Raw genomic sequence first — 19,714 nt, 5'->3', positions numbered from 1 at the left:
CAGCTTTCACTAATATTACGAGTATTGCTTTCAGTTATCTATTATACCTCATTTGTGTAGGAAATTTGCGAAAACTTAATAATGTCAACACTTTAATCATCAGGACAATGAATTGAACACTTCTAAGCCAAGGAATTAAGTGAAAATTATTTTAATCAAATTTATTTACTTTCTATAAAAATACACTGAAAAACTGACTTAAAACTTCGGTACTATAAATGTAGACAGGCTGCAACTGTGATGCATGTTCAAAACGCATAGTTAATGATAGTTAACATGTATTGAACAATTACGGTATTTTGTGGAGGGCTTTACGTGTATCCTCTCGTTTAATCTAACAAATGTTTTCGGTAGATAGGTACTTTAAACATCCCTGTTTTCCATTTGAGAGATAAGTAGTTTGCATATAGTCACACAAGTAAATGGTTTAGAGGGAGAATTTGAACCCAGGAAGCCTCACTTTGGAGGTCATGCTTTTAACCATGAAGATGCTCTACTTAGCTTAAAACTGATGGATGCTTTTGTGACCAGCATTCCCTTGAAGCAGTTACACCTTCGGGTCTTAAAATAATATACAGGAATAGAAAACTGAAGCCATTTAATTGATTATACGGTGTTCCTACAACTGAGGAGGTTGTCAGTATCCTAGTGTCCAAACGTGAACCCCAAAGAAAAACCTGTCTAACACTGTTTAAGTCCTAATACTGAATATCTTTTTGAGTCTCTTCTCAGCTGTTTCTTCTTCTCAATTCTAACCCCATTCCATACGATGTCAGAGTACAGAGCTTTAGTTGAAGCAATCAAAAGAACAAAAAATGAATTATTACGTAAATGCTAGATCTTTTAGCAGCATTAATGCGTGGAAAAGTTTCATGCCTTTTTGAATATTAAGATTCTTCCTAACTTTAACTCATTAGTACTACTTAACATTTTTCCCTTTGGAAATACTATGAATGTTCGTTAGGACTTGAAGTGAGCTTCCAAAAGATTTGGTTGGTAGATTGTAGTTGTAATAATGTGTCCCTACAATTAATAATAAATTAATTCTAAGTATAGAGCATTAAAGTGTAAGGAAATTATATTAGTTGGCAGTTCTATTCAGCTGCTACCAGCAGAAACTCCCAAAATACTGACTTACACAAGATAAGACTTTTTCCTCTCACAAAAAAGAAATTCAGTTGACAATACCATAGTCATTAAAGACTCAAGCTACTTCTTTCTTTGTGCTCAGCTCTCCCTAGTGTATGACTTCCATTCTCACGGTCACTCATGGTCCAATATGGCTGTTGGAAGTGCAGCTATCAGGTCCAGGCAGGAGGGGCAAATAGACTCTTACTCATTTTTTTTGTCCCCTCTTTTAGACGCTTTCCTAGTAGTTTGACCCTACGACCTCCCTATATCTATCTTGGAGGCTAAGTCTGTACCAACAACTAGCTGCCAAAAAAGGCTAGAATGTTGCTACTCAAAATAAAATTAGACTTCTCTTACTTAGGAAGAACGGGAGGAAAATGGCCAGCAGTCTGTCATAAGACTGTAGGAGACATCTTATCTAGACTTAAGTTTAAGATATTAAGACCCAGACTTCCCTAGCTGTCTATATAGCTGAATAGTGGCAGAGTTACGATCAGAACCCAGATGTCTTGTTGACCTGTGTTAACCAGAGGATAACAGTTGCTTCTAGTAATGATGAATTAGATAAAATTATAGTAAATCAATCTAGTATTAATAGGAGTTTTTCTCTGCTATTTTACCTCAACATCTATCTGCACTATATCCACACACACTTGGATATCTCAGACTATTTTGCCTGTTTATTTGATAAGTCTTTCTATGATAATTGTTCCCTTAAGATGCGAGTTATTGGGGCGCCTGGGTGGCTCAGTCGGTTGAGCGTCCGACTTTGGCTCAGGTCATGATCTCGCGGTCCGTGAGTTCAGGCCCCGCGTCGGGCTCTGTGCTGACTGCTCAGAGCCTGGAGCCTGTTTTGGATTCTGTGTCTCCCTCTCTGTGACCCTCCCCTGTTCATGCTCTGTCTCTCTCTGTCTCAAAAATAAATAAACATTAAAAAAAAAAAAGATGCGAGTTATATTGGCTGTCTAGATTCTGTGATTAAAATTAATAGTTTTAGTAGGCTCTAAAAACATATAAAATTCTTTTTAACATTAATGGTTTTGTAACTTCAGGTAAACTTTTCTCTCAAATTTTCTCTTACAGTATAGCTGAAATACAGAAAGATGTGGAATACAGGTTGCCATTCACCGTAAACAACCTGACAATTAACATTAATATGTGAGTAGAATTGTATCCTATATTTTTATGTAATAGTGTGTTTAAAAGTCTTTTCATTATTTTGTTTCTTAGTTATTAGACGTAAATTGCTTAAAGTAAACTTGCTTAAACCTTTCCCTTTCTAGTAACTGTAACTTCTAAAAAAGTTAATGCAATTTCGTGAAACAAAAATTTTTTAAAGACATCATTATAATGATATTGCTGTAAGAAAAAACTATACAAGAAGAAAGAAATTCAATAAAAAGATGTGATGATCTTTAGTACTATAATTATTTTTATTGATTTGCACTAAAGTTTTAGCTGGAGGTAGGCTGAAAGAAAGAATGATAAGGACAATCCAAGGGATTGTGTATCGAAAACCATTAGAGATCTATTCAGCTTTATATCAAAAACAAGTTAAAATAGTCTAGTTTTCAGCAACAGATACACTACATCAGCCAGAAAGTTCAAGGCTCAATTTGATCTGCTGATTAAAGAAAAAAAATCAAGTTAAAAATTTTCTTCGTGAGAGAAAAGATTGGACAGGATGATTGCTGAATTCCCCATTTAACCATAAGTGCAGTTATTAGTCTTCAGCATGAAAGTATTAAGTTACTACTTTCTCAGATTGCAGTAGGGGGCTGGGTGCTGGAGCAGGTGTTTGTGGGTAAGAAGCACTTAACTGGAAGACAAGCATGGCTTATTCATCTTCATAGTCTCACCGTCTAGCACAATGCCAGCACAGAAAAGGCCTTGTTAAATCCTAGTTGAATAAGTGAATGAAAGTGTGAACGTATAACAGTCCCAAGCATGATGCTGGGTTATCTTGATATAGAGGAGCTTTTTGAATCCTCACAACAGTCCTGCAAATTGGGCAAATTACAGACACATAGGTAGTGAACAGCATAGTCAGGATTACAAACCCAGATTGGTTGTGCCTCAAAGACCATTCATTGCCTTTTTTACCAAACTACTTTAACATCTTTATATAAATGAAGTAGTTTTGTCCCCCATATGCTTTAGTAGGAAAAGCCAAAAAGGACCCAGTTTTCTTTTTGACAGTGCTATAAAATAAATAGTTATCTGAGCCAGAAGGCGAACAGAGAGACCGTTTAAAGGGACATATTCTTCTTTGAGAGGTTTGGACATCAGTATCCATATCCAGTAAAATCCCATTTTTTAAGACTTCGATCTCTGATTTTAAATTTGTGGTAGTTCAGAAAGGTTGAGATTTTCACCTTTTTTTTTTTTTTTTTTTTTTTGTATAGAGAGTTTACTGTTCTTTACTTGAAACCATGTGATGGACCTCAGACTTGGGAGAGATGTGTTAATGGGGACAATTAGAAGAGAGCTTTATAGAACCAAGGCATGATGACAGCTACAGTGTTTTAATTGTAGTACTTTGGCTTTTATCTATTCACTCTTTAAAAATTCAGTAGATGGTGAAATAATTCTTGGCAGTATTTCAAAAGTAGGAAAACCACAAGGAAATTATATGGACAGAAACTGTGGTCCAGCTGATAGCCAGACTGGGTTACTGTGGTTCACCTCGTACAAATAACCTAATCTGACTTTTATCTGAGATTTTACGTAGCTTGGTTTGTTGTGTTTGAAAGCAATTAATTGACTTGGTGTAAAGAATATTCTATAACTCAGGGTATCCATATTCCACATTAAGAAGGTTTTACTATGTTGAATTACTTTATGATATTGTTGCCAAAGTAGATCCTTTTGTATATTTTCAATCAACAACCATAAGAGAGCACTTACTACTGTGAATAATTAATTCAAATTAAAGTATGAAAATTTAATTTGCTTTTAACTAAGTTTGTTTTAGCATTAATGACTATATAACATAACCCTTGTCTTTTTGTTTTTCATCTGTTCTACATTGAACAGATTGCTCCCTCCACAGTTTCCTCAGGAAAAACCAGTGATCAGTGTTTATCCACCAATACGACATCACTTAATGGATAAACAAGGAGTCTATGTTACCTCTCCATTAGTAAACAACGTATGTATATAGTATAATTTATCTCAGAGTAGTATAACAGGTGTATTACTTTTCTGCTGTATATTCAGAAATCTAAAATGCATTTAAAATCTCATTTGGAATCAGTACAATTCCGAGAAAAAAAAATTCACTATATCTAATAGATAATATTGATTTGAAAGTTATTTGTTTTTCTGTGATGAGGACCTGTTGATCTTAGAACTTTGGTTCATAGTAGATCTTCCATAGTTGTCAGGAGGGGATAAAATTCAAATATGCCTCCAAGTTCTTAGGATACATAAATAATTGATTAATGTGAGGAACTGTAACTTATATGTACTCTCAGTATTTATCATTGAACCTTAAAATTATTTTAAAAAGTGTGGAAATATTTTAGCTCCATTATTGGTTAAATAGATTTTTAACCTGATTTATGGCATCGAGTGTATAGGAAAATATTATAAGTTGTAGATTGCTCATATGGTCATTTGACACAATATCCTTTGTTTTTCATTTACTTCCTGACTTGCAGAAGGGGATTTAAGATTAAGTTTTAGGATGACATTATCCTAATAAGACTTATTCTGAAAGTGATTTTAATCTTCCTGTATACTGTTACTTTCAGTTTACAATGCATTCAGATCTTGGAAAAATTATTCAGAGTCTATTGGATGAGTTTTGGAAGAATCCTCCAGTTTTAGCTCCTTCTTCAACAGCATTTTCATAGTAAGTATATTTGTAACAAAAAACCTATATGTATATATTTATTTTTACTTATTTTTATCAAAGTGCACATAATACAGTTTAAAATTTCAAATGATGTTAAAAGGCAGTTCTCTTTTTTTCCACATTCCCACCTTCACACAGACAAATTTATACTTTTCAGAGGCAGCTGCGTTTTCTTCTTTTAGCTGCTTCTCCAATATTTACCTTCATCTTTCTGAATAATGTAAATATAATATAAACATACATCTCTTAATTCTCTCATTTTAGGTGTATCAGCCTTCTGTTATGATTGATGAGACTTTATCTTTCACAAACGTTCCTTTCCTTCCAGCCTCTCCGTGATTGAGGTCATGATTTTTACTTAAATTTCATGTTTGATATTTTCATTAATTTGATTCTGGAAATATTCCCTGTTGCTAAGTCATGTACTTGGTCATGATTACATTTCTTTTATGATACAACTTTTTGCTTTTTTTTTTGGAGATGATAATTCTGTGTTTCCATTGGTTATTTTATCTTTTTAATTTTCCACATCTTTCAGCAGCTTTGAAAAATACCTTTCAAATTGTTTTTACACATCATCAAACCTTGACAACATGTATTTTCCTTGTGAATCTGCAGTTTGATTAGAGACTACTAGAGACAGCTCATCTTTGTTTCATCTTTTGCATTAACTGTTGTGGTTGCAAATCCAGGGATTGAAATACTCTGAAGGCTCACTTAATTTTCACATCTGGCAGTTAAAGTCAGTCACAAAGTCCCATCCAGGTTCAAAGGGGTGGAGACTAGACTCCCATCTCTTGATAGAGTGGCAAAGGTCAAGAAATCTATCTGTAGATGTTTTGAAAATACAAAATGCCACAGTTCTTCTGGCAACAAGAATTTACTTCTCTCCTATATGCAAAAATGTATGCAGTCCCTTACAACCAGTGGGACATAAAGCCTGGTATTGTAAAAATCTGTGCTCTGTTCTGGGAGAACCCAGAGGTCCTTAGGAAGCTGAGTTCCGGCCTTTAAAGAGGCAACACTCCAAACATCCTGAACAGAAACAGCACAGATTCAGCAATTTGAAAAATGCCTGGGGCACACAGAAGGTAGAGTGATTTACTCATCACAGAGTTTGTCCAGAGAAACAGGGATCTCGGGACCCCCCACCCCCGCCCCACTTAGGAAAAAAGGAGCTAGCACATGTCTTTTCTCTGCCCGTCCCCTCAGCTTAAACACAGCTGTGGGAACCAGTGTGGCACCAACACTTGCTTTGTAACTTGCTTATGCCAGGGCCTGCCGCCCCATGCTTCATTGGATATGCCCTCACCAGTCACACTTGCTTCAGTCCCCAGCACTGTGAGGTCCCTCCCCCAGAAGAACTGCACAGCCCTTGCCAGCACCCCAATACACAAAAGCCTAAGGCATTTGCTGCAAAAGCCTAAAGCAAAACATGTTAAAAGTGCCTGCCCTGCCCAAGCACTCTATGCAGGTCCACTTAGGCCATCTCAGTCCCCACAGCAGAGGCTCCAGGTCTTATTTAGCAGGCAGACCAGTGCACTTCACTCCCCTGGGACCAAACACTACCCACAGCAGACCAAGAAAGCCACTGCAGAAAACTGGACTGAAGGGAAAAGTGGCAGGAACAGAACAGGGCACACACAACACACAGAGGCATGCCCCCCCCGCCCCCCGCCCGAGTGCCAGGTCCTGAGGAACAGGAGGCACTGCACTGCAAGACATTGCAGGATCTCGTGGATGTAGCTGGCCTTCCTAGCACATGGAGAGTTAGACAAAATGAGGAGACAGAGAAATATGTCCCAAATGAAAGAACAAGACCAAACCACAGCAGGAAACCTAAGTAAAACGGATATGAGTAGTAGGCATGTTAGAGAATTTGAAGTATTGATCGTGAAGATACTTGCTGGCCTTGAGAAGAGTGGAGGACATCAGACCCTTAACAAAGAGATAAAAAAGAACCACTGAGAGATGAACACAATAAGTGCAATTAAAAATGGACTTATTGGAATGTATAACACGATAGATGAAGCAGAAGAACAAATTAATGATCTGGATGAGAGAGTAATGGAAAGTAACCAAGCTGAACAAATGAAAGAAAAAAAATTGATGCAAATTGGGACTACTCTTAGGGAACTCAATGACTGTCAAGTATAAGAATATTCACGTTGTAGAGATTCCAGAAGAAGGGGGTGGGGGAGACAAAATTTATTTGAAGAAATAATAGCTGAAAACTTCCCTAATCTGCAGAAGGAAACAGACTTCCAGACCCAGGAAGCACAGAGATCCCCTCTAAAAATCAACTCAAGGAGATCCATACCAAGACATAGTAATTAAAATGGCAGAAAGTAGTGAGAAAGAGATAATAACGTTCAAAGCAGCAAAAGAAAAGAAGACAGTTGCATACTAGGGAAAACCCATAAGGGTATCTGGATTTTTCAGCAGAAACCTTGTAGGCCAGAGGGAGCGGCATGATATATTCAAAGTGCTGAAAGGGAAAAATCTGCAGCCATGAATACTTTATCCAGCAAGTCTATCATTCAGTATAGTAGGAGAAATCGTTTCTCAAACAAACAAGAACGAAAGGAATTCATGACTATTCAACCAGCCCTACAAAAAATATTAAAAGGAACCCTCTGAGTAGAAAAGAAAGACCACAAATACGAAAAATAAGTATATTTGTAAAAATCAGGCAAGGGATCACAAAAGGATGTAAAATATGATACCATATACCTAAAACATGTGGGGGAGAGGAGTAAGTGGGTTCAAACGTCAGCAACCATCAACTTAATATAGACTCCTATATCCAGAAGATGTCCTTTAAACCTATGCTTTGTATAATCACAAATTAAGAACCAATAATAGATGGGGTGCCTGGATGGCTCAGTCTGTTAAGCTTCCAACTCTTGATTTTGGCTCAGGTCGTGATCTGTTGGTAGGTGGGATTGAGCCTTGTATTTGGGCCTCAAGCTGACAGCATGGAGCATGCTTGGGATTCTCTCTCTCTCTATCCCTCAACCCTATCTCAAAATAAATAAACATTAAAAAGAAAGTAATGAGCAAAGAATAAGGAGAAAGGAATCCAAGCATATCACACACACACAAAAAAAAACCAGCAAACCAGGAAACAGCAAGACAAGAAAGGATCAGTGAAAAACTATAGACACTACTACAAAACAAGTAACAAAATAGCAATAAATACATATACAATTGACACTTACTTTGAATGTAAATCGACTAACTACCCCAAGAAACATAGGGTGACAGAATGGATAAAAACACAAGACTCATATATCTGCTGCCTCTAAGAGTCTCATTTCAGCCCTAAAGACACCAACAGGGCGTCTCAGTGGCTCAGTCGGTTAAGCGTCCGACCTCAGCTCAGGTCATGATCTCACAGTCCGTGAGTTCGAGCCCCGCATTGGGCTCTGTGCTGACAGCTCAGAGCCTGGAGCCTGCTTTGGATTCTGTGTCTCCCTCTCTCTGACCCTCCCCCATTCATACTCTGTCTCTCTCTGTCTCAAAAATAAATAAACATTAAAAAAAATCAAGATACCAACAGATTGAAAGTGAGGGGTTGGAGAAACATTTATCTTGCAAATGGAGGTCAAAAGAAAGCTGGAGTAGCAATACTTATATTGGACAAAATAGACATTAAAACAAAGACTGTAACAAGAGATAAAGAAGGTCCTATATCATAATAAAGGGGACTTCCCAACAAGAGGATATAACAGTTATAAATGTTTATGGACCCAACATGGAAGCACCCAAATCATAACAGTTAACAACAAACAAAAAGGAACTAAATGATACTAGTACAGTAATAGTGGGGACTTAACACCCCACTAAAATCAATGGACATATCATCCATAGAAAATCAAAGAAACTGTGGCTTTGAATGACACACTATGCCAGATGAATTTAACAGATAGATACATTCCATCCTAAAGCAGGAAAATACATATTATTTTCAAGTGCACATGAAACATTCTCTAGACTAGAACACATATTACACCACAAAACAAGTCTCAACAAATTTGAAAAGATTGAACTGATAACATGCCTCTTTTCAGACCACAATGCTGTGAAACTAGAAGTCAACCACAAAAAAAAGGTCTGGAAAAAGTACAAATACATGCAGGTTAAATAACATGCTACTAAACAATGAATGGGTCAAATAAGAAATCAAAGAAGAAATTAAAAATTACATAGAAACAAATGAAAATGAAAACATAATGATCCAAAGTCTTTGGGATGCAGCAAAAGTGGTTCTAAGAGCGAAGATTATAACAGTACAGATTGCCACAAGAAGGAAGAAAAATCTCAAACAACTTAACATATTTAATGAAGCTAAAAAAAAAAAAATGAATTAAGTAAACCCAAAACCAGAAGAAAGAAGTAAATAATAAAGATTAGCACAGAAGTGAATAATACAGAAACTAAAACAAACAAACAAAAAAAAACAGTAAAAAAGATCAATGAAACCAGGACCAAGAGCTGGGTCTTTGGAAAAAATCAATAAAATTGATAAACCTCTAGCCAGACTCATCCAAAAAAAAGAGAAAGGACCCAAATAAACAAAATAACAAATGAGTGAAATACAAACAATTGTAAGAGAATATTATGAAAAATTATTTGCCAACAAATTGGGACAACCTAGAAGAAATGGATGAATTCCTAGAAACATATAACCTACAAAAACTGAAACAGGAAGAAACAGACAATTTGAACAGATGAATTACTAGCAAGGAAATTGAATCAGTAATCAAAAAACTCAACAAACAAAAATCTAGGACCAGTTGACTTCACAGGCAAATTCTACAAAACATTTAAAGAAGAGTTAATACGTATTCTTCTCAAACTATTCCACAAAATACATGAGGAAGGAAAGATTCCAAATTTATTCTCTGAGGCCAGCATTTGGCTGATCAGAAAACCAGAAAAAAGACACCACAAAAAAGTGAACTAACCTCTGAAGAACATAGATGCAAAAATCTTTAATAAAATACTACTAGCTAACCAAATCCAACAATACATTAAAAAATCATTCACCACGATCAAGTGGCATTATTCCTGGGATGCAAGGGTGGTTCAATATTTAAAACTCCACCAATATGGTACATCATATCACTGAGAGGAAGGATAAAAAATGATATGATCATTTCAGTAGATGTAGAAAAATAATTTGACAAAGCACAACATCCATACATGATAAAAAAATTCTAAACAAAGTAGATTTAGAGAGAACATACCACGAAATATAAAGGCCATATATGAAAAGCCCACAATTAATAGCATACTTGGTAGTGAAAAACTGAGAGCTTTTCCCTTAAAATGAGGAACAAAACAAGGATGTCCTGTCACTAGTTTTATTTAATAAACATAGTATTGGAAATGCTAGCCAAAGCAATCAGACAAGAAAAATAAATAAAATGCATTTAAATTGGTAAGTATTTTGTAAATGTCACTACAATATGCCTTGCTGATGGTCAATTCTTGTTGAACCTAATGGGAGTTCTCTGTTCTTGGAATTTGAGGTCTGTGCCCTTTATTAGATTAGGAAAGTTTTCTACTCTAATTTGCTCACATATATCTTCTGCCCCTTTTTCTCTCTCTTCATCTTCTGGGACTCCTATGATATAAACGTTATTCCTTTTTAATAAGTCGTCGAGTTCTCTAAGTTTTATGTTACGATATTTTGCCCATTTTTCCTCTTTTTTGCCTCATTGTTTTCTGTAATTTTATCTTCTATATCACTGATTCACTGCTCTGCTTCATAGATCACAGCATCCATTCAATATTTCATCTCGGTTATAGCATTTTTAATTTTCCCTGACTAGATTTTTGTTCTTTTTTTTTTTTTTTCAGAAAGGGATTCTCTGGTGTCTTCTATACTTTTGTCAACCCCAGCTAGTGTTCTTATAATCATGGTTTAAAACTGTAGTTCAGACATCTTACTTACATCTGTGTTGATTAAATCCCTGGCCATCATTTCTTCCTGTTCTTTCTTTTGGGGTGAATTCCTCTGTCTTGTCATTTTAGGAGAAGAAAAACAATAAAATAAAAAGTAAAAATTAAAAAAAATATTAACAAAACAAAATCAAATAAAGGAAGCCAATGCCAGGTATGTTTCATTCTGTTTTTTGAAAGAAGCTTGATAGGAAAGAGAAGAAAGAGAAAGGAAAAAAAGTTTAAAAAATTTTTTAAATATTATAATGGAATAAAATAAAGTAGTATCAAAATTTTCAAGAGAAAATAGAGCTCTTTTTACCCGTGAAAGAGAAAAAAAAATGGAAGAAAAAAGAAAACAACAGAGGCAAAAACAGAAGCAAAGAAAAGGAACAGTAGACCAAGCAGTTTGAAGGGATTTGTGCTGCTCTTCTGGGGCATGTGCCTGGAGACTACAAATGGGTGGGGTTTGGTGTAACGGCTCCATTGTCCATTTGGTGGCACTGCTTAGCTCATAAGTATGTGTACGTGTGCACTAAATGTGGAAATGGCTTCACCCAGCTCTTTAGTCTCTGGCATGGGCATTTTGTGCTCTTACAGACACGCATTCAAGCACCGCTCCTTTGCCTCAGGTTTCTGTCCACTCCCCGCCTTTACCCTGTCTGTGTCCAAGCTGTCTCCTTCTAGAGTTTTATCTCACATGGGACTGCGTTTCAAAACCCACACTTCAGAGACCCTCCCTACTTGGACCCATGCTGATTCTCTGGGGGAAGGGTCCGATCAAGCAATGGCCAGGTGCCATCTTGTCCCAGAAAACATTTGCCCGATCACGCAGTGGCAGAGGCTCAGAGTTTACGGTAAATCACAACACACAGCTGGCGCCAGGTTTTGCTGCACTCTGGCATCTCTGTTCCAATATCAGTAAATGTGGCAGCACTCTGGGGTCTGCTGGGACTTTTGCCCTCGGGGAAAACGTATGGCAGTATGCAGTTCATTGCAGGTAGGGCAACTGCTTCTCCCTGTGTGGCACACGGAACCCTCAGACCCCACTGCCTGCTCCTGGGGATTGGTCCTGCTTCCTCACCAGAGCACCTCCAGGCCCTGAGCTCCGAAACTTCAGACTCTGTGCTCCACTGTTTCTAGAATCCTGGCCCTATTGAAACCCTCTCCCTTCTCCCCGTCAGTGGCTTTGAGGAACAGGTTTCTTGTGCAGTCCCCTGTGAGTGCTTTCACTCTTTATTTCTCTCTTTCTCTCCAGCTGTTTTCTTCCTTCATTTCAGCGCGCTGCACTCTTCTTTCTCTTTGTCTCTCTGTCCTCTCTGCGCGAATATGGTTCCCTACCCTCTATGGCTCCATGGTTTTTCTCTCCCCCAATTCACCTCTCTGTACCATGTACCTGCCAAGTCTCTGGCTCACATTACACAGATTGTTGGATTAATCCTCAGATCATTTTCCTAGGTGTTCAAAATTGTTTGATGCTGATCTGTGTTTCAGGGATGAGACAAGCTCAAAGTCTCCATACAACTCTTCCATCTTAACTCTCTATCTAGATTTCACCTAATTCTTAAAAGGCCTTAGGATTTTTTTGAATGGTGATTTAAAATCACCTGCTGCATTAGCCCCCAACAGGAGAGTCAACTTGTCCTTTGGACCTTTGAAGCCAGGCATCAACTTCAACTTCTTTTCTCTACCTTAGAAAGTCGTAGATGGCATTTTCTTCCAACAGAAAGCTGTTTTGTCTGCATTGAAAATCCATTCTTTGGTGTAGCCACCTGTACTATTTTCAATCTTCTCAGTAACTTGCTGCAGCTTCTATATCAGCACTAACTGCTTCACCCTGCATTTCTGTGTTACGAAGAAGTCTTCTTTCCTTAAACCTCACGACCCAAAATCTGCCGAGTTCCCACTTTTCTAATGCAGTTTCCTCACCTCTCTCAGCCTTCGTAGAACTGAAGAGCATTAGGGCCTTCCTCTCGGTTAGGCTTTGGCTTAATGGAATGTTAAGGCTGGTTTGACCTTCTGTATAAACCATTAACATTTTCTCCACATCTGCACTAAGTCTGTTTCATTTTCTTTTCATTCGTGTGTCACTGGAATAGGACTTTTAATTTCTGTCAAGAACCTTTCCTTTCCATTCACAACTTGGCTTTTTGGCCCAAGAGGCCTAGCTTTTTGCCTGTCTTGGCTTTTGATACACCTTCCTCACCAAGCTCAATCATTTCTAGGTTTTGATTTAAAGTAAAAGACCTGTGGCTCTCATTTGAACACTTAAGAGGCCATTGTAGGATTATTAATTGGCCTAATTTCAATATTACATCTCAGGGAAGAGGGACACAGATGGGGACCAGCCTGCCAGTGGTACAGTCAGAGCACACACATTTATCAGTTAAGTTCATTGTCTTATATGGGTGCCCTTCATGGCACCCCAAGACAGTTACCGTAGTAACATCAAAGATCACTGATCACAGATCACCATAACAAAAATAATAATGAAAAAGTTTGTAATATTGCAAGGATTATGACAATGTGATGCCAACGTATGAAACGAGCAGATGCTGTTAGGAAAATAGTGCCACTAGACTTACTTCAATGCATGGTTGTCACAAACACTCAGTTTTTTAAAAGATACAGTATCTGTGAAGTGCAATAAAATGAGTTATGTTTTATATTTGTTTTTAGCAGCTCTTCTCTGCACTTAACTATTTTCCTTTGAAATCTTTTAGAAATGCAGTCATGACTGTCAGTCATATTTTTCCAGATAAAATGAGAGCTACGATCCAAGCAACCTGTCTTGAATACGTTTTCTGGGTTAAACGTCCTCCATTCTTCTTATGAAGATAGTGATTAATGCTAACGGAATGCTCCAAACTCAAAAAGAGCCTGTCTGTTCACTTCTTCTCTGACTAGTTGAATATTATGTTTTCTAAAACATTGTGCTTTTTATGGAAACCACATTTATTGGGGTGGCGTCATATTTTATCAGTTTATATAATATTTTAAGTCAGTTATATGATTATAGTAACAAGATTCTGTCTCTGTTGCATGGCCATTGTTATTTAGAACCATGTGGGGATAGCTTTATAGGTTTACCCCTAATGTCTAATCTAATGTTTTTTCTGTCTTTCTTTTTAGCCTATACAGTAATCCAAGTGGGATGCCTCCCTACGCATCTCAGGGTTTTCCATTTCTTCCTCCATATCCGCCACAAGAAGCTAACAGGACTATCACTTCTTTGTCTGTGGCTGACACTATTTCTTCTTCAACAACAAGTTACACAACAGCCAAACCCGCTGCTCCTTCTTTTGGCGTCCTTTCAAATCTGCCATTACCTGTTCCCACAACAGACACTTCAGCACCGGTGGGTATCTTCAGTTTTCTACATTTTGTATCCTTGAGATCGTCCAGTCAACAAATATTTATCATATGCCTTCTTGTGGCAGCCACTAAGTAAAGCACAAAAGATAAAAAGATTAAATCGCATTTTCAGCTCAAGTAACAAACTCAGAAGTGACCAGCAAATTATCAAATAATTGCAAATATGAAACCTCCAGTAGAGTAGAAGAGGTAGTTTGGAATTACGGTGAAGATACAGTACTCCTAGAAACTGAGGTAGAACTAGAAGCGATGCTTTTATAAAAAATGTGTTTCTGCTTTTTCACCACTTTGTCCTTAGTGCCTCAAACCACCCCTGATACACATAGTAGGTGCTCAATTAAAATGGGGCAGATAAGTGAATGTATTTGTTTATGTTTGAGGCCAGATTTTGACAGATGGTAATGAATTTGTCAGAATGAGAGGGGTTATGTAAAGTTTTCTGTGAAAAGGCAATAGTATTGACAAAGTCTTGGAGGCATAAACCAAATTGCATTCTTGTGAAACTGCATTTAATAGATCTCTCTAGCTGTCATAGAGGAAATAGACATGAAGGCACGAGAAGTGATCATGAAAGAGAAGTAGGTCTCAGACTGTGGAGGGTCTGCTCTCTACCTTGCTAAGGGCTTCAAGTGTCTCACTGGTTTAAAAAAAATTTTCTTAAATTAAGTGGTAACTGGGAGCGCCTGGGTGGCTCAGTGAGTTGAACGTCTGACTTCAGCTCAGGTCATGATCTCCCAGCTCGTGAGTTCGAGCCCCGCGTTGGGCTCTGTGCTGACAGCTCGGAGCCTGGAGCCTGCTTCGGATTCTCTGTCTACCTCTCTCTCTGCCCCTAACCCCTGTGCATTCTGTCTCTCTCTCTCTCAAAACTAAATAAACATTAAAAAAAAAAAAATTAAGTGGTAACTGTTACCATGTGGGACGTTATTGAGAGACTATGTGAATAAAACATATAAAATGATTTAAAAACCTTCATTTTAACCTTCAGTGAGTCTCACCCATAGTAATACTCAAATTAGCATAAACAAAATTACAAGAGAACTTTCCAAGGATCCTCAATTTTAAAAAGTTGTTTTAATTTAAACAACAGATTGCCTGTTATCTCCCCTACTGTCTTGTGGAACTTAGTTATGCAACTATTCAGACTTTTGCCAATTTACTAAATTTTGTTTATATTCAGTATCTTTCAGATGAGACAAATGTATTCTTATGTAGCAGTAAAATCCACAGATAATTCTCTGCACTTGTTACAGATGCAGTTAAGTGTTTTATTTAATAGTCATATACTTGCCCAGGAAAGAGCTAACACAGGTACTTACATGATCCCACGAAAGAAAAAAAAATTAACCCTATATATACAAGGTATGCTGAAAAATAAGAAAAGAAAGAAAGAAGAGAAGGGCACCTGGGTGACTCAGTCGGTTAAAGGTCCAACTTTGGCTCAGGTCATGATCTCCCAGTTCATGAATTCAAGCTCTGCATCAGGCTGTATGCTGACAGAGCAGATTCTCTCTCGTGCCGTCTCTCTCTCTGCCCCTCGCTCCTCTCTGCCCACATTCTTTCTCTCTCTCAAAATAAATAAACTTTAAAAAAAAAAAAAGGAGGGGGAAAAATAAGGACAATGTGAAGTGCGAAGATGAGAAGATGAAGGTGATAATTGTAAGATGTGATCCATTAAAAATTACATTTATAAGTAAATAGGAGCAGTCAAAAAGATGGCTAAAGTTTAATACCATTTCAAACTCTCTTTAGATAAGCCAAAATGGCTTTGGTTACAAGATGCCGGACGTCCCTGACGCATTTCCAGAACTCTCAGAACTAAGGTAAAAATCTTGGGGGAGTAACGTTAATATTCATTGTCTATTTGACCAGATCATCATTGTCATATCCATGTTAAAGGGTTTTTTGGGTTGTTTTTATCTTCACTATTTCTGTATTGTGGTTGTCTTAGTGGGAAAGTTTTATAAATCAGTTTTATGTCTTGTAGTTTGTATTTATTGACTATGTACCCAGGGATTTTTCTAGATACTGGGAATGATATAATAGTTTCCAGGATAACAATGTCCTTTCTCTTTTGTGGCTTAGGTTATTGTGAAAATTATTTCTCAGTACATGATCTCCAGCGATTTCAAATATTTCTTGGCCTATTTTAGACCTTCTCATTGTTCCTTTTGTAGGTAGAACTTTGTACATAGAGAAACATATTAATGTTCTCATAAGGTAATAGCACAATGTTTTTACAAGCCAAATTGTATTCAAATTGATGGGAAATAAATTTGTACTATTCAAGTTTAAGGTCCTATTTTTCATGGAACACTGCTTCTCTCAGACACTTCATGAAAAATTGTTTTGTGGCCACTCAACTTTGGGAAACATTACATCCTTTATACCGCATTGAAGATTTATAATATGCATAAGGCTGTTATTACTAATGCTTCTGAATGTAATTAAAAATCTGTTTTTGTAGTTCTTTTTGTCTTTGGGATATCTCCTACCAGGGATGTACAGCCAGATACCCATGAGAAATCCTACAGTTAAAAAAAAAAAAAATGTTTACCATAATTGACTCAGTGTTTCACAGTCATTTTTAGGAAGTAGTGATTTATTATTTTCTGCTGATAATAGTCAGTGAAGATTTATATTATATTACATACATGTTAAGGTTTTCTAAGCACTGTAATGTTTACAGCAACCCCATAAAGTAGATACTGTTATTTTTCCCATGTTATAAAGGATTCTTTTTTTTCTTCCTTCTTTTAAAAAAAATTATTATGAAAATGTCACAAATACAAAAAGGTGAACCTCTTTGCTTGTCTTGCATCATATACCCTTGTAGCCCTTTTTGGGAAGTGTGGGTATGGGTCAGAATTATTTTAAACCAGGTCCCAAACATAGCCTTTTTACTCAGTTCTTTACTAAATTTCTCTACCAGGTAAAGACTTTGTGTTTACCATAACCCCAATATCATCATACTTAACAAAATTAATGATAATTCTTTAATAGTATCTCATTACCACAGGATCTTAATAATTAAATCTCTTCGTTGGTAGTTTAGGTGAATCAGGATCAAAACAAGGTTTATCTATTATATTTGATTACCATATTTATTATGTTTTTTTTAGTTGTGAACCATTCCCCCCATTTTTATCAGTATATATATGTGTGTATATATATATACACACACATATACACATGTAAATACATATATGTGGTAATATAAGTTATATACATGTCATGTTATTATATATTTGTTGAAGAAATTGGTTATTTGGCTTATAGAATTTCCTATATCCTGTTTTTGCCTAATTGCATCGTTGTAGTACCAGTGAAATGTTCTTCTATTTCCCTATTTCTGTTGGTAGCTAGATATAGAGTTTTAATTAGACTTAGGTTCAGTTTTATCAAATTATTGAGCTGTACACCTTAACCATACACAATGTTTGTTATATGCCCATTATACCTCGGTGGTGAAAAAAAAAAGATTTAGGTTCAGTTCCTTTGGCAAGAATACTTATAATTAGTACATACTTCCTTTTACATCATTTATATAAGGCAACAATGATGTCTGGTTGCCCTATTTTTAGTGACATTAAGACTGAGACAGGTTGAAACATCTAAATTATTGGCTCTCCGTTATTTTGTTAAAGGTTGCAAATGTGATTTTCTACTTCCAGAAAAGGCCAGAATTCTGGAAGATGAACTTTCTTTAAAAACTTTTTTTTTTTTAATGTTTATTTATTTTTGAGACAGAGAGAGAGCGTGAGCAGGGTAGGGGCAGAGAGAGAGGGAGACACAGCATCAGAAACAGGCTCTAGGCTCTCAGCTGTCAGCACAGAGCCCGACGCAGGGCTCGAACCCATGAACCACAAGATCAAGACCTGAGCTAAAGTCGGACGCTTAACTGACTGAGCCACCCAGGAGCCCCAGGAAGATGAACTTTCTTAATCAACTATTTAGTTGTATTTAAATACACTTCATATAGGAACAGAAAGACAAATGCTTATTTGGTTTTTTATCAATTTTCAGAATATTGAGTTGATGCACACACAAGCTCCCAACTTTCTGATAGGCAAAGGTTTTGGTCTGTTTCTGTAGTTGTTTCTGTTCTTTCAGAAAGTAGTTCTTTCTACTAAGAATTTAAAGTAGAATCTACTTTCTACTAAGAATTCGTAGATTTTTTTAAAACTGTATTTGATATGTTTCGGTCTGTTGCAGTCATTATTCTTTTTGATACGTAAGCATTCTGTCTTTAGTCACTAGCAAATTCTTGACATTGGCTTCTATGTCCTTTCTGACAAAACAAAGATGCCATGGGGTCATCATGAAATTTATTTTCTCTGGCCTAAAGTCCTTTCTCTGAAAGGCACTTGTTCTTTTTCAAAACTACAATACCAATATTATTACTGTGATTCTTGAATTCAGGATAAGAGTTTGTTTCTTATACTTTTGTGTTTTTGTATTTCTTTTGTGTTGTGGCTGAAATGTACAGCCTAATACTATTTTTTAAAGTCTCTGAATAATACTTCTCTGGATGGTATGTAACTTAGAAAAAGCCAGTTTCATTCATTTCTATTTACTCTGAATTTTATAGACTTCTTTTAATTTATTTTTTTAATTACATAATGCTTTAATATGGATCTGTAGTCAAAACTAATAAAGGTTTAGCTTCCATTCCTATCCACCCATCCAGTTCCCGCTTTCACCCTGTGGATATTGACTTTTGGTTAGTCCACCATGATTGCTTTTCTTTAAATATTTTATGAATCTGTACACACACATATGCATATAGTCACCTTTTATTATGATAACCCCACACCTTTTAGCTAAACAGGTACAGAGAAGTTAACTTGTTGTGACTGTTCATGAACCCTACTCTCCTGTCATGATTGGATGTTACACTCGGACTAATTTGTGTTCCATTGTGGTTGGTTGATACTTTATTTGCTTTTAAGGTCATAATTTGCATTCTTACATGCGTATATAAAAACTGATACTTCAAAAATTATTTAGAGCCCTGTCAACTGAATAAAATGGAAAAATTGTGAATATATGTCATCACGGAGAAAACAAGATGACTGATACTCATGAACTTTTCTGTTGTGCTGCTAGTGTATCACAGCTTACAGATATGAATGAACAAGAGGAGATATTACTGGAACAATTTGTGACTTTGCCTCAACTAAAACAGATAATTACCGACAAGGATGACTTAGTAAAAAGTATTGAAGAGCTAGCAAGTATGTCTTTCCTTACTTCTTAAATTGTCTGAGAAAAATATGATCTTTAACCTAGAAATAAACCAGAAATTTATCTTACAGGAAAAAATCTTCTTTTGGAGCCCAGCTTGGAAGCCAAAAGGCAAATTGTTTTAGATAAGGTGAGCTAGTTACCATTTTAAAGAAA

The 19,714-nt window shown here is 36.5% G+C and overlaps 1 protein-coding gene across 1 annotated transcript in view; it reads left to right on the top strand.

Moving 5' to 3' along the window:
• VPS37A (VPS37A subunit of ESCRT-I) overlaps positions 1–19,714 on the top strand; it is a 46,487-nt gene that overhangs the window by 18,588 nt on the left and 8,185 nt on the right. The window contains exons 2-8 of the mRNA XM_030312224.1: positions 2,215–2,289; positions 4,168–4,282; positions 4,887–4,987; positions 14,072–14,297; positions 16,064–16,134; positions 19,421–19,548; positions 19,630–19,688. Coding sequence (XP_030168084.1) covers positions 2,215–2,289; positions 4,168–4,282; positions 4,887–4,987; positions 14,072–14,297; positions 16,064–16,134; positions 19,421–19,548; positions 19,630–19,688 — 775 coding nt within the window. The remainder of the gene's footprint in view (positions 1–2,214; positions 2,290–4,167; positions 4,283–4,886; positions 4,988–14,071; positions 14,298–16,063; positions 16,135–19,420; positions 19,549–19,629; positions 19,689–19,714) is intronic.

The sequence above is a fragment of the Lynx canadensis genome, chromosome B1, assembly GCF_007474595.2.
Source record: "Lynx canadensis isolate LIC74 chromosome B1, mLynCan4.pri.v2, whole genome shotgun sequence".
Classification (NCBI taxonomy): Eukaryota; Metazoa; Chordata; class Mammalia; order Carnivora; family Felidae; genus Lynx; species Lynx canadensis.
The sequence above is the reverse complement of the archived record's forward strand: the minus strand, read 5'-3'. Positions and strand labels throughout refer to the sequence as shown.